The sequence below is a fragment of the Monomorium pharaonis genome, chromosome 1 (genome assembly GCF_013373865.1).
Source record: "Monomorium pharaonis isolate MP-MQ-018 chromosome 1, ASM1337386v2, whole genome shotgun sequence".
NCBI lineage: Eukaryota > Metazoa > Arthropoda > Insecta > Hymenoptera > Formicidae > Monomorium > Monomorium pharaonis.
The window spans coordinates 5868834-5886959 of record NC_050467.1 but is presented as its reverse complement, the minus strand read 5'-3'; the positions used below and the strand labels follow the sequence as shown (position 1 = coordinate 5886959).

At 34.1% G+C, this 18126-nt stretch overlaps 1 protein-coding gene across 2 annotated transcripts; it reads right to left on the bottom strand.

Annotated features, from left to right (window-relative positions):
- Nucleotides 1-407: 407 nt before the first annotated feature.
- On the bottom strand, nt 408-13770 carry LOC105828258 (luciferin 4-monooxygenase-like). 2 transcript variants are annotated; one of them, XM_036284053.1, is made up of 9 exons: nt 13671-13770; nt 11337-11453; nt 8780-8914; nt 8464-8671; nt 7640-8139; nt 3841-4018; nt 3208-3429; nt 2881-3110; nt 408-2751 (listed from the first exon to the last, which is right to left on the bottom strand). In XM_036284053.1, the coding sequence occupies exons 2-9, from the start codon at nt 11370-11372 to the stop codon at nt 2587-2589; spliced, it is 1674 nt and encodes a 557-aa protein (XP_036139946.1). In that variant the 5' UTR covers nt 11373-11453; nt 13671-13770; the 3' UTR covers nt 408-2586. The 2 variants fall into 2 exon arrangements, with proteins under 2 accessions (XP_036139946.1, XP_036139947.1); XM_036284054.1 differs by lacking the exon at nt 13671-13770 and having other exon boundaries at nt 11337-11772.
- Between the last annotated feature and the right edge of the window lie 4356 nt (nt 13771-18126).

Below are 18126 nucleotides of genomic sequence, written 5' to 3'. Positions count from 1 at the left end.
TACGATTGTGTTGTAAATGTTACTTAAACAGATTAGAAATTTTGAGTCTTCTTTAGTACAAAGTGTAAAAATGTAAAAATGTTTGTAGTTTTAATTAGTTTGTAGTAAAACATAAAAGTATAATATAATTTATAATTTAATTAAAAATTTTACTTTAAAATAATTCATAAAATATGTCATATAATGATACTATCTTTTAAATTTTAAAATCTTTCAGAAAGAAAGAAGTAGGAAAGGAAAGAGATAAGTAGATAGATTAATATAGAGATAGAATGAGAGAGAAAGAGAGAGAGAGAGAGAGAGAGAGAGAGAGAAAGAAAAAATGATAAGGAAGAAGGAAAAAGAAAACATATTAAATAATAATAACATAGAAAATAACATTACAACATTATAAAATGTGTAGTTGCGGATTATCAACTACAGATATACTCAATACAATAAAATTTGCTGTTAATGCAAATACAACGGTCTCGATTAAATTAAAGCGTTATAATATTGCAATAACATAAATTATTATACTGATATATCTGTAGTTGACAGCCCATAACACATTATGCTGAATCAATTACTTTTTTACATTATAAATCTTAAATTTTGTAAGTACAAATAATAGTTGTGTAATAATATAGTATTATTAAACATCTCCAAATAGTCTCGCATTTTTGTGCAAGGTCATCAATTTTCTAAGTTTAAAATGGTTTGCGGTTTTTCTTTATCGTTCTTTATCGGGAAACAAAAATGTTTCTCGCAATTATGTCACGGTCATTACACAATTACATAATGGCTATTTCGAAACGATCTTTTCCTTTATAATGTTCATAAATTGCGCGATAACCTCGTCTTCCGATTTAGTTTTTTAATTCCATGTCTCGTTCATTTATCAACAATTACGATTAACTCCACGTGCGTCTAAGTCGTAACGACGCGAGAATTTTTACACACCTGTTTAAATTGCGTCTCACACGTGTCGCAGCGATCCGTTAAGACACACCGCGTGATGGTTACAATTGCGCGATATTTCTAAATGAATGGTTTTGTATAATTTCTGTAAATACTTTGCTCATTTGGTTATCGTATTGACTTTTAGCATTATCTCGATTTATTAAGTAATCGAGATAATGCTAAAAGTCAATACGATAACCAAATGAGCAAAGTAATTACAGAAATTATACAAAACCATTTATTTAGGAATATCGCGCAATTGTAACCATCACGCGGTGTGTCTTAACGAATCGCTGTGACACATGTGAGACGCAATTTAAACAGGTGTGTAAAAATTCTCGCGCTGCCACGACTCAGACGCACGTGGAGTTAATCGGTACTGCTGATAAACTCCGTGTAAAAATTTTACCTAGCATATAGCTAGGTTTTGGACAGTTCTTCTAGATTCTGTCTAGTATCTATTCAGAAAAAATGGCTAGTACAGAGTTATATATGTAACTTTCTGCATCCTTGCCCCAAAATATATAATCTATCCAGAAACTAGCTAGTGTTTCTCACTATTTCCTGCCAATTGCATAAGGCTAGGGAAGCTTAAAATTTTATTTTTATTTTTTTTCTTAGATATTAAACATTAGGAAATAAATAAAAAATACACTTTTATTTAATTTAAAAACATTTTTCTTGTATATATTTGTATTATATATACATTAAGATTTTGACTTGATTACAGTTTTCAATTTTTATGCATAAATTATTATTTTCATAATTTTTTTTACCTAGCAAACACTTCGAAAAAGATGTATCTTTAAAAAACTCTTTTCCATCAACTTTTTTCTGTGCTGTAAACATTAATGCTATATCTTTTGATATAAATCTTTTTAAAGCAGCATTTGTAATTTTGTGTTCTATCACTATCAAAATTTGATACAACAGTTGCACCAGAAATAGCAATAATCTTATTATTGCTAGAAATTTCATACCAAAATAAGCTCACATGACTTACAAAATGTATCCGGCACTCCTTATTTGTTTCCAACATTTAATCATATTCTTTAAATTCTTGTAATGTTTTTAATGGTAACGTTAAATTGTAATGAGTTACAAACATGAAGAGACAATAAAAAGACATTTTAAAATATGTTGTATAAATTATCTTATTAGCTACGAAATATATCTCACAATAAACAAAAACCGAATTTCAATAAAATAAAAAGTTTAAATGTAATATAGCTCATATTATATACAAATATAATCAGAGATCTTTTTACAGACAATACGTGATATTGAGTAATGATGCAAGTAATGATAATCCTGCAGAATTCTATGAATATCTGACAATAAAATATCTTAAAATAGATTGAAAATTGTAAACACAAAGGTATCTGATATATTTAATATACCTGATTATTTTTCATAAATTTTAATGTATGAGTATCATCATGTTCGATAAGTGAAAACATTAAAGATAAAAAGATGTTTTCTTGTGGTAAAAAAACAACCGAGATTGTACGGGATAAATTAGTCTTATAGCAGAAAAAAGAAAAATGTTTAAATAAAACGTTGCCTTTTTAATTTTTTGCGTTTTATTGTATTTACGTACATATGATTTATGTATTTATATTTATAGCATTTTAATAATATAATTCAGGACAATTTATAATAATTTGTAAATATACTTTGTAACTGTTTTTTCACGATTTTTCCGGTAAGTGTACGCGGAAGTTTATCTATAAACTTGACACCAGCCCGGAGTCTGCAATGATCGGGCAAACTTTTTTCTACGAATTCGATAAGTTCTTGTTCTGTTACCTGTAAAACGCATCATTTAATAAATAAATATGTTGTTAAATAAATCTAAAAAAGATTATTTATTGTATTACATACTTCGTATTTGTTACAATTTTTGTATGATTTTTGAACATTGATCGTGATACCTACCGTTTTACCTGGCACCACAGAAACAACAGCCATAGGACGTTGCCCATCGATTTCATGAGGCATTCCTATTACCGCCGCTTCGAATACCGCGGGATGATTCTGTAAAACAGTTTCAATTTCCGTAGGCGAAACATTGATTGATCTAAAAAGAATGAAATCTGATATTCGACCAACAACGAAGAGTTCTCCATCATTGTCATAGTATCCCAAATCGCCAGTGCATAACCAACCTGAAACGTTTCATTTATTTTCTCTCTGTTGCAGCTTCGGTCATTTAAATGTTAATATGGCTAAATAAAAATTTTGTGTAGTGTCTAAGTTATCTACCGTCTGAATCGAAAGTTTTTTTAGTTGCTTCAGGATTCTTATAGTAGCCAATCATTACGAAGGGCGCTTTAATACGTATTTCTCCAATTTTGTTAACCTCCAAGACACTTTCAGTTTTTGTATCTGTTATTTTTATTTGGACATTATGCGCAGGAAAACCAACAGATCCGGGTTTACTATATTTATTTTGGCCAGCAATTGGACCTCCTGAATCGGTAGATCCTTGCACAAAGCATTAACAATATTATATAATATTGATAAGAATATAATATAAAATTAATATTTTAATTAATGAATAACTCAAAACATATCTGATTAGTTTTTAATAAAAATTTAAACAGAAAATTTTCTCTTCTCAAACATTTACTTTTTAATAAAAATTTAAGCAGAAAGTTTTCTCTTCTCAAACATTTTGAAGAAATTTAATATATTTATTGTTGCACGTGCATGTTTAAAATATTAATTTCTATTATTTAACTAATTATTATAAATAATTATGTAACATAAGGCAATTAGAGATATCTTCTAGAGAACTAATAAAATACAAATTTTAGCATGACTAATTTAGAAAAACAAATTTGTTTAAAAAAAAATTAATCAGTAACTTTTCTTAAATTTAATTTGATAACTTACCATAATCGTTAAAAATTAAAACATGTGGAATTTTTTTTGTTAATGCTTCTTGCTGTTGCTTCGAGAAGACAGCACCGGCGCTAATAATAACTTTTAATGTCGGCAATTGATATTTCTCTAACACATCTGTTTTTACGAACTGGATTAGAATGAATGGATCGGTAGCAAAAATCGTTACCTAAAAGTTACCAAGTCAAATATAACAGAGAAGATAGTGTTATGGCCTTATTAGATATTATGAGCACTCGTAATCTCTGTTATCAGATAAAGAATTCTAATAATTACTTATGGAATTATTTAATAGCTGGCAGTTATGCAGTGTTAATATTAAAACAACTAATATTTGTACAAGGAATTTTTATTTTTAAGCATTTTAAATCTTGTTTGCAATACACAATTTTTTAGCATTAAATTATGCATATTTTTTCAATTTTTTAAAAATTTGAGCCTATTATCATACGAATAAAGATACACTTGAATACATTGTGTTTAACATTTTATTTGACTACAAACCTTTCGAGTTATACAAAATTAAACAATAGCATGGAATTTTGTTATTGTATTAGTTCCCTAAGCGCGCTGATGTCTCAACAGTCCTAAGACTCTTTTCAAAAGTTTTTATATCAAAAGTTATTTGTTAAATTCACTGTAGTTCTATTGCTTATTTATAATGTACACATATTACATGTATTATATTACAGATTTTTATTGTTGCCTATATGTATACTAAAAAAATTAGTGTAGGTACATACAGTTGTATATGTTCTACAGTATTTGTTTTTTTATTAAATATATAATTTGGATAAAATATTATATATTTAAAACCAATTTTTAAAAGAATGGCCACGTTTTTACCTTTTTTTGTTCGATCTTTTGTTTGTTTAAAAACAATGTTAACATATTTTTTAAAATACTAGAACATTACAGGTGCGCGCTGCGCGCGCGCTATTTGACTTTTCACTTTAAAAATAATAATAATTGCAATTTGATCTTCTCTATTTTTTGTTTACATAAATCAAACGTTTTCGGCAATTTTGAATAAAAAATGTAAAGTTTAATTATACATATATATACATACATACATACATACATACATACATACCTACATACCTACCTAGATACATACAGACCAACATACATACCTACTTGCATACTTACTGCTACCTAGCTACCTAGCTACCTAGCTACCCAGCTACATATTTATCTAGTTACGCTCGCTCGTTGGCTCACTCCCTCCCTCCCTTTTTCACTCACTCCTGGCTCACTCCTCGCTCACTTCTCGCTCACTCACTCGCTCACTCCTCGCTCACTCCTCGTTCACTCCTGGCTCACTCTTCACTCACTCACTCACTCTTCACTCATTCTTTACTCAATCACTTACTCACTCACTGCCAACCAGCCAGCCAGTCAGCCAGCCAGTCGCTCACTCGCTCACTCCTGACTCACTCCTTGCTCACTCCTGGCTCACTCCCGGCTCACTCCCGGCTTACTCCCGGCTCACTCCCGGCTCACTCCCGGCTCACTCCCGGCTCACTCCTCGCTCACTCCTCGCTCACTCCTCGCTCACTCCCGGCTCACTCCCGGCTCACTCCTTGCTCACTCCTGGCTCACTCTTGGCTCACTCCTGGCTTACTCCCGACTCACTCCTCGCTCACTCCCCGCTCACTCCCGGCTCACTCCTCGCTCACTCCTCGCTCACTCCTCGCTCACTCCCGACTCACTCCTTGCTCACTCCCGGCTCACTCCCGGCTCACTCCCGGTTCACTCCCGGCTCACTCCCGGCTCACTCCTTGCTCACTCCCGGCTCACTCCCGGCTCACTCCCGGTTCACTCCCGGCTCACTCCCGGCTCACTCCTGGCTCACTCCCGGCTCACTCCCGGCTCACTCCCGGTTCACTCTCGGCTCACTCCCGGCTCACTCCTGGCTCACTCCCGGCTTACTCCCGGCTCACTCCCGGCTCACTCCTCGCTCACTTTTAGCTCACTCACTCGCTCACTCCTCGCTTACTCCTCGCTCCCTCCTCGCCCGCTCCTTGCTCACTCCTCGCTCCCTTCTCGCTCCCTCCTCGCTCAGTCACTCGCTCCCTCCTCGCTCCCTCCTCGCTCCCTCTTCGCTCCCTCCTCGCTCCCTCCTCCTTGCGCCCTCCTCGCTCCCTCTTCGCTCACTCCTCTCTCACTTCTCCCTCACTCCTCGCTCACTCACTCGCTCACTTCTCGCTCACTCCTGGCTTACTCTTGACTCACTTCTGGCTCACTCCCGGCTCACTCCTCGCTCACTCCTTGCTCACTCCTCGCTCACTCCCGGCTCACTCCTTGCTCACTCCCCGCTCACTCCCGGCTCACTCCTCGCTCACTTCTGGCTTACTCCTGACTCACTTCTGGCTCACTCCCGGCTCACTTCCGGCTCACTCCCGGCTCACTCCCGGCTCACTCCCGACTCACTCCCGACTCACTCCCGGCTCACTCCCGGCTTACTCCCGGTTCACTCCTGGCTCACTCCCGGCTCACTCCTCGCTCACTCCTTGCTCACTCCTTGCTCACTCCTCGTTCACTCCTGACTCACTCCTTGCTCACTCCCGGCTCACTCCCGGCTCACTCCCGACTCACTCCCGGCTTACTCCCGGTTCACTCCTGGCTCACTCCCGGCTCACTCCTCGCTCACTCACTCGCTCACTCCTCGCTCACTCCTCGTTCACTCCTGACTCACTCCTCGCTCACTCCCGGCTCACTCCTCGCTCACTCCCCGCTCACTCCCGGCTCACTCCTCGCTCACTCCCCGCTCACTCCCGGCTCACTCCTCGCTTACTCCTGGCTCACTCCTGGCTCACTCCTGGCTTACTCTTGACTCACTTCTGGCTCACTCCCGGCTCACTCCTCGCTCACTCCTCGCTCACTCCTCGCTCACTCCCGGCTCACTCCTCGCTCACTCCCCGCTCACTCCCGGTTCACTCCTCGCTCACTCCCGGCTTACTCCCGGCTCACTCCTCGCTCACTCCTGGCTCACTCCTGGCTCACTCCTGGCTTACTCCCGACTTACTTCTGGCTCACTCCCGGCTCACTCCCGGCTCACTCCCGGCTCACTCCCGGCTCACTCCCGGCTCACTCCCGACTCACTCCCGACTCACTCCCGGCTTACTCCCGGTTCACTCCTGGCTCACTCCCGGCTCACTCCTCGTTCACTCCTCGCTCACTCTTAGCTCACTCCTCGCTCACTTCTCGCTCACTCTTAGCTCACTCCTCGCTCACTCCTCGCTCACTCACTCGCTCACTCCTCGCTCCCTCCTCGCTCACTCACTCGCTCACTCCGTGCTCCCTCCTCGCTTTGCGCGCGCTACTTAGCTCTTTATTTTTTACTTTTTAAAAATAAATTACAACAATAAATGTATAAATAATATTTGTACAAATTTGACAGCTGTCAAAATTGCAATGACAGCTACTCTTGCAACACGAAGTATGCGCAGCAAGAGAACCAATCGGCATCGCGGAAAAGCGACAACAATAAACTTCGAGAAATGCGAGCAATCGACTTTACATGCCTTTTTTAGATAGGAACATTTTAAATTAATAACATTTTATTTAGATAGCTTATAATTTTGAGATTTTTGACTAAAATTAAATAAATAACATATAATGAATGTCAATTTTTTAGTTTAAAATATTAAATATTAACAAAGGTATTGTATAAAAAGTAACTGGAAAACACAATATTACCTATTCTATTAATTATAAAAATCAAATACTTCAACTCTATTTCAAAATTAAGTACTTAAAGCTTTGCTTAAAAATTACTTTTACTTACTCGATATTTCTTGATAAAACTGCAATATTTAGTACATGCATCTTCAGCGTCGTCTGTGACACAGTCAGGTGCAACAATTCTGGTGAAATATTCCAAAATAGCGTTAAAAGCGAGCATAATGCCATAGAGCCAACGTAGTGTTGGTGTAAATAAGCAAATGTGCCCGTTCATTTCATCAACTTTTGCAGGAAACAGACGATTGTGCATAAAGAAATGCGAGAGTTCAGTAGCTTTTGGCATACCCGTAGTACCTGAAGAAAGAACAATAAGACAAACTTCATCCGGATTGCTGATCGGAGTACAGGTAAATTCGGCAATCTCGCGACTATTGTGACCCCTTAAAATATCATCTAATGATTCATATCCATCTAGCTTGCCAAGAACCACTATTTTTACATCCATTTTTAGTTCCTTTGCTGCTTCTGTTAAATTTCCAGCTGATAACGGGATCGTAAAAATGATTTTTGGTGATGTCAGAGAGAGAAAGTATCGTGCCGTTACTGAAATACAAATAAATAATTGTGACTAATAAATGTTTAAAAATTATGCTACATCAATTTTCTGTTTAATTTTTTAATTTTTAAAAAAAGTGCAAGTCTAAAATATTGAAATCTTCTTTATAAATTCTAAACCTTGTAATTATATTAAATAATTACATAAAATACATTTCAAAGTATATATTTTACAAATTATGTGTAAGTTTTAATTTAAGTATAAAACAAGCATAATTCAATACATATACTCTTATAAAATGTTTTTCTTTAGGGTATAGTTATTATAATATTAATAATAACAAATTAACAATAATAAGCGGGATTACATACTTAAAGACAGTTCATGATCCCACGTATTGCATTTTCCGTTTAGATACATAACGCCCAACAATACCATAATCGCATCTAAATTATTATCAGTACATAGACCAATTATGTCACCTGCTTTCACGCCTTGTTTTTTCAGCCAAAGTGCACATTTAATACTACGTTCACTCATTTCGGCATATGTGTTTTTTTTATCCGTAAGAGCATCTATCTGTAGACTCACACATATGTTGATCATTTATGATAGTTATATAATGCAATAAAAGAATTAAAAAATATCAAATTATATATTTAAAGATATTGTTTATTTTTAATATACCTGGCCGATAAAATCAGGCTTGCTTTTTAAGGTTTTTAAAATTGTTTCAGCAATGTTGACAGATTCTTTATGTATTGGATATTCTGGTCCTAATAAGATATTATCCTTGATATTTTTAAATCTTGATGCTTGGACCTTTATCATAAAATAATTCGTTAGGTAATTATTAGTAAGACATAATAATGATATTTTATATAATTTGTAATTTTTATAAAATATGGAATATATAAATTACAAAAATTATAAAAAAAGGGTTACAAAGCTAAACTATTAAAAAAAAAAACGGTAATTATGTTATGAAATGAGTAAGATTTCATTATACTTTTTTATTACATTTTTTATTATATTTTTTTATTGGATATGTAATATGTGTAATTGATAATTAAAATTGCTGTTGCAAAGTGATATTTTAATATTAAAATATTATAATATTATTTTGCAACAGCAATTCCTAGTCGTCATAGTCGCAACTATATTCGCAAATATATCCAATAATTATTGTGTGTAAATCAAACGGAAGTCATTTCTTAAATTATCCATTTTTTTTAAACTAGTATAACTGTTATAGTCAAAGCCCGTATCGCGGGCGTTTCTAGGATTGACTGGTCAATGCGCGGAACAACCAAGCGTTTGGTCAAAGTCTGAAGTAATTTTTTTAATTTTTAACTTTGACCAGTCATGTTAGTCACTCTTAGAATGGACTAAAAACACATCTAACAAAAGCCAAAATACAAAACTATTTCGGACTTTGATCAAAACGCTTGGTTGTTCCGCGCATTGACCAGTCAATCCTAGGAACGCCCGCGCTATGGGCTTTGACCATAACATAACTACTGTATTTTCCATATTTGAACAACTTTTTAACAAAAATATTATGACAATACAAACAAATATAAAGGGCTCGTAAAAATATTATGACCAAATGCAAAATAATACTTTGTTTAGTTTGTATTGCTGTATTTTTATATTTTCGCTTGTAATTTATACCCTTATGTGTGTTAAAATTATTGTTATTAAATTAATCTTATTCTATGATAAATCCTGTCCGTACTCTCTAAATTTCTTAGAGTGATAATTCACTCGAAAAATTAAGTGACTGGTCGAATCATTCGAGTTAGAGTGACTTTTTATTCATATGAAGTTAATTCTCTTACTTTTTGTTGTAGAATAAATTTTTAATTTTACAAAATAAAGTAAAAAATGTGTACTTTATTATATAGAGTATATTTTCACTCTATGCAGTAAATATTTTTACTCTACATAATCTGAAATGGAATATTTTCATTCGTAGAGAGTGAAAAACACATGAAATACGCACGAGTGTGAAACACGTTTGCGCTTGTTTGCGGCAAAGACCGAAACTACGGCACAAATCAGCTTGTTGTCTCGCGACGTTAATGTGTCTCGCGTGTGTACGTGCTCAATACGTAGTTTTGAGAAAGATTTATTTGCGGTAAAGACCGAGATTACGGTACAAGTCGGCTCGTTGTCTCGCGACGTTAACGTGTCTCGCGTGTATGTGTTCGATACATTGTTATGAGAATAGATTTATTATGTTTAGAGGCTAAGGTACTATGTTAATACATACCATGTATAAACATGTATGATTTATAATTTGATATAATTTTTTTTTAACTTGTGATGTTTTTTTCTTAATTTATTTGTGTGAAAGCCGACTTACATTACAGATTTATAAGGTCTGAAGCAGAATGGTTTATAATTTTAAGACAATGTTTTATATATATATATATATATATATATATATATATATATGGTTTAAGTCTTTGTCTTTGAGTAACGCACAATAACTGTCTTGTATGTTATCGTTGATTCTATAATCGCATCCACATAAATTCTAGTACCGTTTTTGAGCGGATGTTCATTCGAATATTACGTGGATTTCACGTTGCCGATCCACGTAGCATTAACGTGGATATCATGTACTGTTTTATTGGAGTAAGGCCCTATGATATGAGTGAATCTGTTCATTCGTAACATAAAAAAGAAAAATCCACTTATAACATAAAAGAGAAAAATTCACTCGATGAAATAGTAAAGACTTTATTTTCTCATCGAGTAAATTTACTTTGAAATGAGTAACGTTTTACTCTATGTTCAGAGTTGAAACAATCATTTTTGTAAAAAGTAGATTTTCACTATCGAGGAGTTGCAGTATTTCCATTATCCCTTGATACGTAAAATCAATTTATTTGGAGTAATATTTTACTCTAAGAAATGTGGAGAGTATATTGAGAACACAACATTTAAATTTAAAACATTTTTATTACGTATTTTTTAAGTTTAAATTTATACTAACATTATGACGAACTAGTGCGTTTTGTCAATTCATCTTTTATTATCTCGATTTTTGTTAAACCTATATATATAGTTTTAATTCTTAAAATGTAAATTGTAAAATTAGAAAGTATTAATATAGAATAAATAAGAATGTTATAATTAGAAATAGCAGATTTAAAATTGTATAGCAAATAGAAGAAATTGTATATAATTGTATTAATATTATAAAGTTATTACATTGAAAATAAAATTATTATACCTCATTTTTATTAGTAGTTGAGTTTGGTTCACACATTTTCACACATAAATTATATACAATCTTTATTAAATGCTTCTCATTTAATAATACGATTGCCAAGTGATCACTGAAAAGTCACTGAAAATCATTGAAAGTTTGATTAAGATAATTTGTGAGTTTTATCATGAACAGATAAATAGCGTAAAATTAGAAGAAAAAGGTGCTGTATACAAATATCTCTTTGGAGAAAAATTACTATTAAAATTGTAGAAAGAAGATATCTTTTTTGGGAGAAAATGAGTTTCTGGAGGAAGATCTAGAAAATGCACTTTCCAATTGTGAAGAGAGAAATCATAATATATGTAAAGAAGACTTACGTTATCAAAATATATTATCATTTATTCTTATAAATTATTTTATTACTATTCGTTATTATACAATCTCAAAAAATTTAAATTAATTTACGTAAATGTATAGTTATATGTATATTTTTTTATGCATATTTAAAAGTTTAAAAAGTAATAACATTATTTTAATATTTAACTAATTTAGTTACCTGGTTCATACTTTTATTATTGTATAAGCTACCATTACAGCACCAAATATTGCAATAAAATTATAGATACGTTACAATCTTACATATGTTAGTGACAATTAGTATATTATTGACATATCCCACTAAGGCGTCAATAATACCTTCCTACATGAAATAAGTCGCATTCAAGACCAGTAATAACTAGGCGCATCACATCAAGCTATTCGTTCATCATGACTGTTGGTTTAAAAAAGATATTATTTTCAAATGGTGTGCACGCACGTTCTCGACAGCTTTAAATGCACTTTGCAAAATATTGTGTCATGTAGTTAAAAGACAATAATTATTTATGCTAATTTTGCGTATATAATCAAAGCAGCATATATTTATAAAAAGTTAAAGTAGATTAAAATTATCTTTATATATTGTTAAAAAGACTAAGTAGATCAAAATAATACAAAGATATACAATAAATTAGAGAAACCTAATAAAAAATTTTTTATACAAAATATATATAAATATATATAATTATATACCAAATATGTCCATATATTTCTATATTAATTTATTTTTGTAAAATTTTTATTTAATATCAAATAATAATTATTATACTGAAATGACGGAAATCAATTTAAAAAATTTTTGTACTGTTTCTTTTACTAAATTTAAATATAAAGAATAAGAAAAAAAATGTTTATGTATAATCATATATACATACATATATATATATATATATATATATATATATATATATATATATATAGTCGCGCGTGTCGCGTTCCGCGCTACGGAACCGCGACACGGAGCAAAAACGGTACGAGAGGGAAAGGAGGATGAATGGCCCCTCAAGCATCCTTCGAATTATCGCCGAGCCATCCGCGGGAATTATTAAATGTGAGACGCCAAACGCGCGGTTCCGTCGCGTCGAATCACCAAACGAGCGATCCCGCAAAAGTAGCTCCAAAGTCCCGCTTCACGCTCGATCAGGGTAATTAGCCAGCCGCTCCGATTTCGGTAGAGGGGCGGGAGGCAGCATGCCACAGACGGACGTTCGTTCACGCGAGACAAGAAAAGAAATAATTTATACTCCTATTGTAGAACAAATTAAGAGCGCGTTTATTTGAGAGAAAGAAAATAACAATAATAATTAACAAGATAGCAAAAAATGGAACAGAAGTTTTGCTTAACGCGCAAGTTACAGAATTTAAGAGGAAAATCGAAAATAACAGAATTAATCAGAAAGCGCGAAAAGAACAGCAAAAATAGAAGGAGGCACAAAACTAATGATAATGATAAGACACAGGATTGCGAATAACGTTAGGACGTAAAAGTAACGTAAAAAACGGAAATAGCGCGACGCGGAATTAACAATACGATTAAGACGCGATATCAACGGAACAGGATGAACAGAGATAATAATGACTCAAAAATATTGGAGAAGCCGGAGCCCAATGCACAATCGCACGAACTGCGGCGCGAATGCGCGACGTACGCACTACGATCCGACGAGGAGTGCAAGGGGATGGCGGCCGCACTACCGGCTTTTTCTCGCGAACGGATGCTTTTTCCATCGTCACCGAGAGCCATAATCTTTAGCGAGCGCGTCTGACGCACGCGACGCTTCGATACGCGAACTCCAGCCTCCACGAACTCTCGACGGTCCGTCGCGCTTGGCCATCGATCGCTTGTTCCACTCAAAACTAATTAGTACGTCCTCGCGTACTGCGCTACATCAAAGAGCTCGACCCCAAAACGCGGGAACGATCCGCCGACTCACGAGTGGCTTTACAACGACATTAATACGCTTCGGGCAACCTCACCGGCTTCCTGGTTCTTCCGGGTCCTCGTCAAGGCCCTCGCTCAGCACGGGACACTCGTCCTTCTCTCACCACGATAATGATCAGAGGCCGGCCGGGTTGCCGAAACGACACAGGCTGGTGCGGAAGAGAGCGATCGAGACAAGAGGTGCCCAATTGCGAGTCGATGGTACTCCTCCACGCAGGGGGAATGCGTTACTTGGCTGACGCGTGGGGTCCGCCAATAAGGGGTACGCGTTACGCGCTTCGCGACAGGTTGCTATCAACTAATCAACGGCGTACGCGTCCCAATTTCGCGAGGCGTTCCTTCGATCGCGGGGCCCTCGATCCATCTCTCTGGCTGGCGGCCTTCTGGTTCGTCTGGTCTCTCCGGAGCCGATACGGGAGGTTTGCTACAGCTGGAGGGTCCTCCGCCGTTGCTGGCCTTGTCGACTTTTCCGCTGTGACGTCTCGTCGAGTTTTCTGCCGTGCCGCCTTTCCGCGGCTTAAATCGGGAGTCTCAAGCCCCCGCGATACTTTTCTCGTATCCCGGCCCTGTCCTCTATTTTCCTTTGCTTCGCCAAGACTGATTTTCTGCGCGACGTCCCTCGACTCCCTCGGTATTTCTCGCGATACGCTACCCACACCTCACGGCCGCTCTCTCGAGCGCGAGCTCGCATTCTTCTTGCAAATGGGCAGCTCACGGTAAACGCCTTTGGCATCTTTTAAAAACTAGCCAGCTCACCATGAACGCCTCAGGCTCTACTACTACCACTATCACTATTACTTAAAAACAAAGCAAAGAATAATGAATTTTACATGTAATCTCGTTGCAATAATTTTATATGCTTATCCCTTTTTAGAAATACAGATTAGGAATATAACGTGCAACTACAAAATGTACAATTAAAATAAAGTTACTGTTAAGAATATCTTATATGACAAAAGAACGGCAAATCTGACTTAATTCTTTAAGAGAATGATGTGCACATAAGAATAAAGGCGAGTAGATTTAACGAAAGTTGTTACACTGGGTACAGTGTATCCATGTGTCAACTTTAAAGTCAAATAAGTCTTACTTATAGCCTGCTTATGGCACTAGTTACGCTATTTGTTGCAAGATTGAAGTATCCTCTATGACGCCTAGCTATTGTGAATCCGCGAAACGCGTCAGTTTAATTTTGGCATTCAATAGAATCAGGTCTAGGGTACGCTGTACTCAAATGTGATAACGGTGTCGTTTTTTGTTGTCTGAGAAACACTTCTGTTTTCACGTGGTTCTTAAATTAAAAAGGATAAATATAGGGTGCAATACTAAAGAATTTTTTTTCAACTTAGTGATTAATTTTTAAGGTTATGTATGTTGTAAATGTGTAGCGCTATGGCATATAATCTACGAAGCAGCCGTATTCAAAAAACGTATTGTTGAAAATTAACAATGCGGTATTTACATACCCTCAAAAGACCGGAAGACGTGGCTCCAGTGTCCGTCATGCTGACGGCCAATGTGACAAGCATAGAGTATATATCTATGCACAGACTGTAGGGACTCTGATTAATTTTATTACTTATTTTTATATATTCTAAAGAAGCAGTAATAAAACTATTTTTGTACGTTTTCCTAAGAATTAATTAATCTTTTTTACATAAGCGTATCATTTTTTTATTCAAAAAATGCCTTACTTCTATCTTTAAAATAAATACTCTTATTAAAGCGCAGATTAAAAAACTATTTTTTTCCCTTAAATTACTATATATCAACAGTATCCATCTACATTTTTAACTTAAAATATTTAATATTAAAAAAGATATGATTATTTTTTGTAAAAACTGAATTTTTGCGGAAATTACAATTTTCAAGACTTTTTTTTAACATAAAGTTTTTCAAATTTTAATATTATAATAATTAAATAATATTCTAAAAGGTTTGAAGTTAATCCCCAATTTTTTTGGTACCAAGAAAACGTTAATCGGTGACATATGTGTTATGGTCAAAGTCAATGCCCCGGGCGTTTCTAGGTTGACTGGTTAATGCGCGGAATAACCAAGCGTTTTGATCAACGCCCGAAATAGTTTTGTATTTCGGTCTTTGACTGATATGTTTTTAGTCCATCCTAGGAGTGACTAACATAGCCGGTCAAAGTTAGAAACTTTGACCAAAACGTTTGGTTATTCCGCGCATTGACCAGTCAATCCTAGAAACGCCCGCGCAACGGGGTTTGACCATGACATATGCATTACGTTTAAATAGCTCGACAAAATCGGTTTTATTATCTGATCCATTTCGTGTTCGACGACGTATAAAGTGATTATGTTAGACAATTTAAACACAGTATCCAATCAGATTCTGGATAATATAGAAACAACTGTCAAGGCAATGATAAAAGCGAAAGAGGTTTGCATAAGCAATAGGAAATTTTATACGATTATTTTTTTGCGTTAAGCATGCTTTTTATCGCGATTATAAGCGTAATTGTGCTATATGTTAAATCACGAACCCATGGATCACAACTTGTAAAGTCCCAAACATAGTATTATTTATATAACATTTTTGTCGTAATAATATTCAAAAAAGAATTGCAAAAGAACCGATAAAGCAGGCAGAAATTTAAAATAACGAAACCGTTATTTTATGTCTTCGTAATTATTCAGTTGCAAAGAAATGCTAAAGATCTAAAAAATAATAATTTTGTAAAATAATGTAAGAGCTGGTTTGCATGTTTCGTGTTGTGCAAAATTCATAATCACTTGTTATCATTCGTAAGGCAATAGTCTCTATAAGAACTTTATTCGTCTATTTGTGTAAGTAATCAAAAAATTTAGTTGATTGAAATTTAAACTCTTTGTTTAATTCTTTATTCTCACTTTTACTATACATAGTCCTTACACAACTACTACTTCTCTTATAAACATTTCAATATCAATATTTAATCTGTCTTACGTATGTATATTTTTACATTTGTTTCTTGAAAAGAATTTGTTTCAATCTCTTTCTGCCATTTGTTTTGAATGAACTTTGGTTTTTATCTGGAATTTTGTTGATTTCAACTTTTCAAAGTAAGCTAATATTAATTACCAATTATATATTCACGTTTTACTATTATAGTATTTTATTGTTCAAAGAAGACTTTAATTATGAAATATATAATATGATATCGTATCATATCGTTTTCTCGATATCATATCATGCATCAAAATATATGATATTACACTTATCTTTTATTTCTTATTATAAAAACACTGACCTAAATAGTATATTTAATATAGGAAATTCTTATGGAACAGCAGAATTAATATAATATAATTATTGATGTTTTAAATATAAAACTTGCTAATAACATCTAATTTCTTATTAAATATTTTGGATTAAAACAAAAAGATACTATACATCGGGAATAAAAGAAACTTATTCCTGATGAATTCGAGGAAATATTTGTGTAATAATTGGAGAATATATACATGTACTACAGGAAAACAAAAAAGCTCTTCTCTAACGAAATATAATTCTAAATGTTTAAGTTGTAAGAATAAGTGAAGTAAGTTACAGGTATTTTGGAATACATCTTGAATAAACAGCCTTTCAGAAATGTAAATACATATATCTTATCAGATATACATTTATCAGTTAAACAATTTCGATAATTGGATAAACCAATATTACCTAACAAATACCAAATAAAAATTATTTAACTGTAATATAATTTTGAGCAATTTTAATGCGCGATAATGAACTGGAAAATCCCACTTTGTCAGAGAATAATAAGTGCAAATAAAAAGAAAAAAAAAACAGTTTAAAATTTAATTATTCGCTGGTTTATATGTTCCAAGAAAGTATATACATATATTATATGTAGAAAGACTACTCACACAGCAAAACATATCATACAGATATATTAAGAATATATGTTGCATAGCATTGTGAAGAATGTTTCTGCGATATCTCTAAGATAGTAAAAAGTCTTGATAATTTCATCTCAAATGTGATATTTAATTTTTATGCTTAATTTTAATTTTAATTCTTATATCTAAAAGTCTGAAATTTATTTTAAGATCTGTTGTATAAATTATCTTATTGGCTACGAAATATATCCCAAAATAAACATAAAACAAATTTAAATATAATAAAAAGTTTAATTGTAATATGGATCATATTATATACAAATGTTCTAAAGATCTTTTTACAGACAATACGTGATATCGAGTAATAAAGCAAGTAATGATGATCCTGCAGAATTTTACGAATATCTGACAATAAATATTTCAAAATTGATTTAAAATTGTAAACACAAAGATCTGATTACATCTCATATATTTTGCTGTATGGGTATCATGTTCGATTAAATGCAAACGTTAAAGATAAAAGGATGTTTTCCTCGTGGTAAGAAAAAACAACCGAGATTGTACGAGATAGATTAGATCTTAGAGCAGAAAAAAGAAGAATGTTCAATTAAAACGTCGCCTTTTTTATTTTTTGCATCAT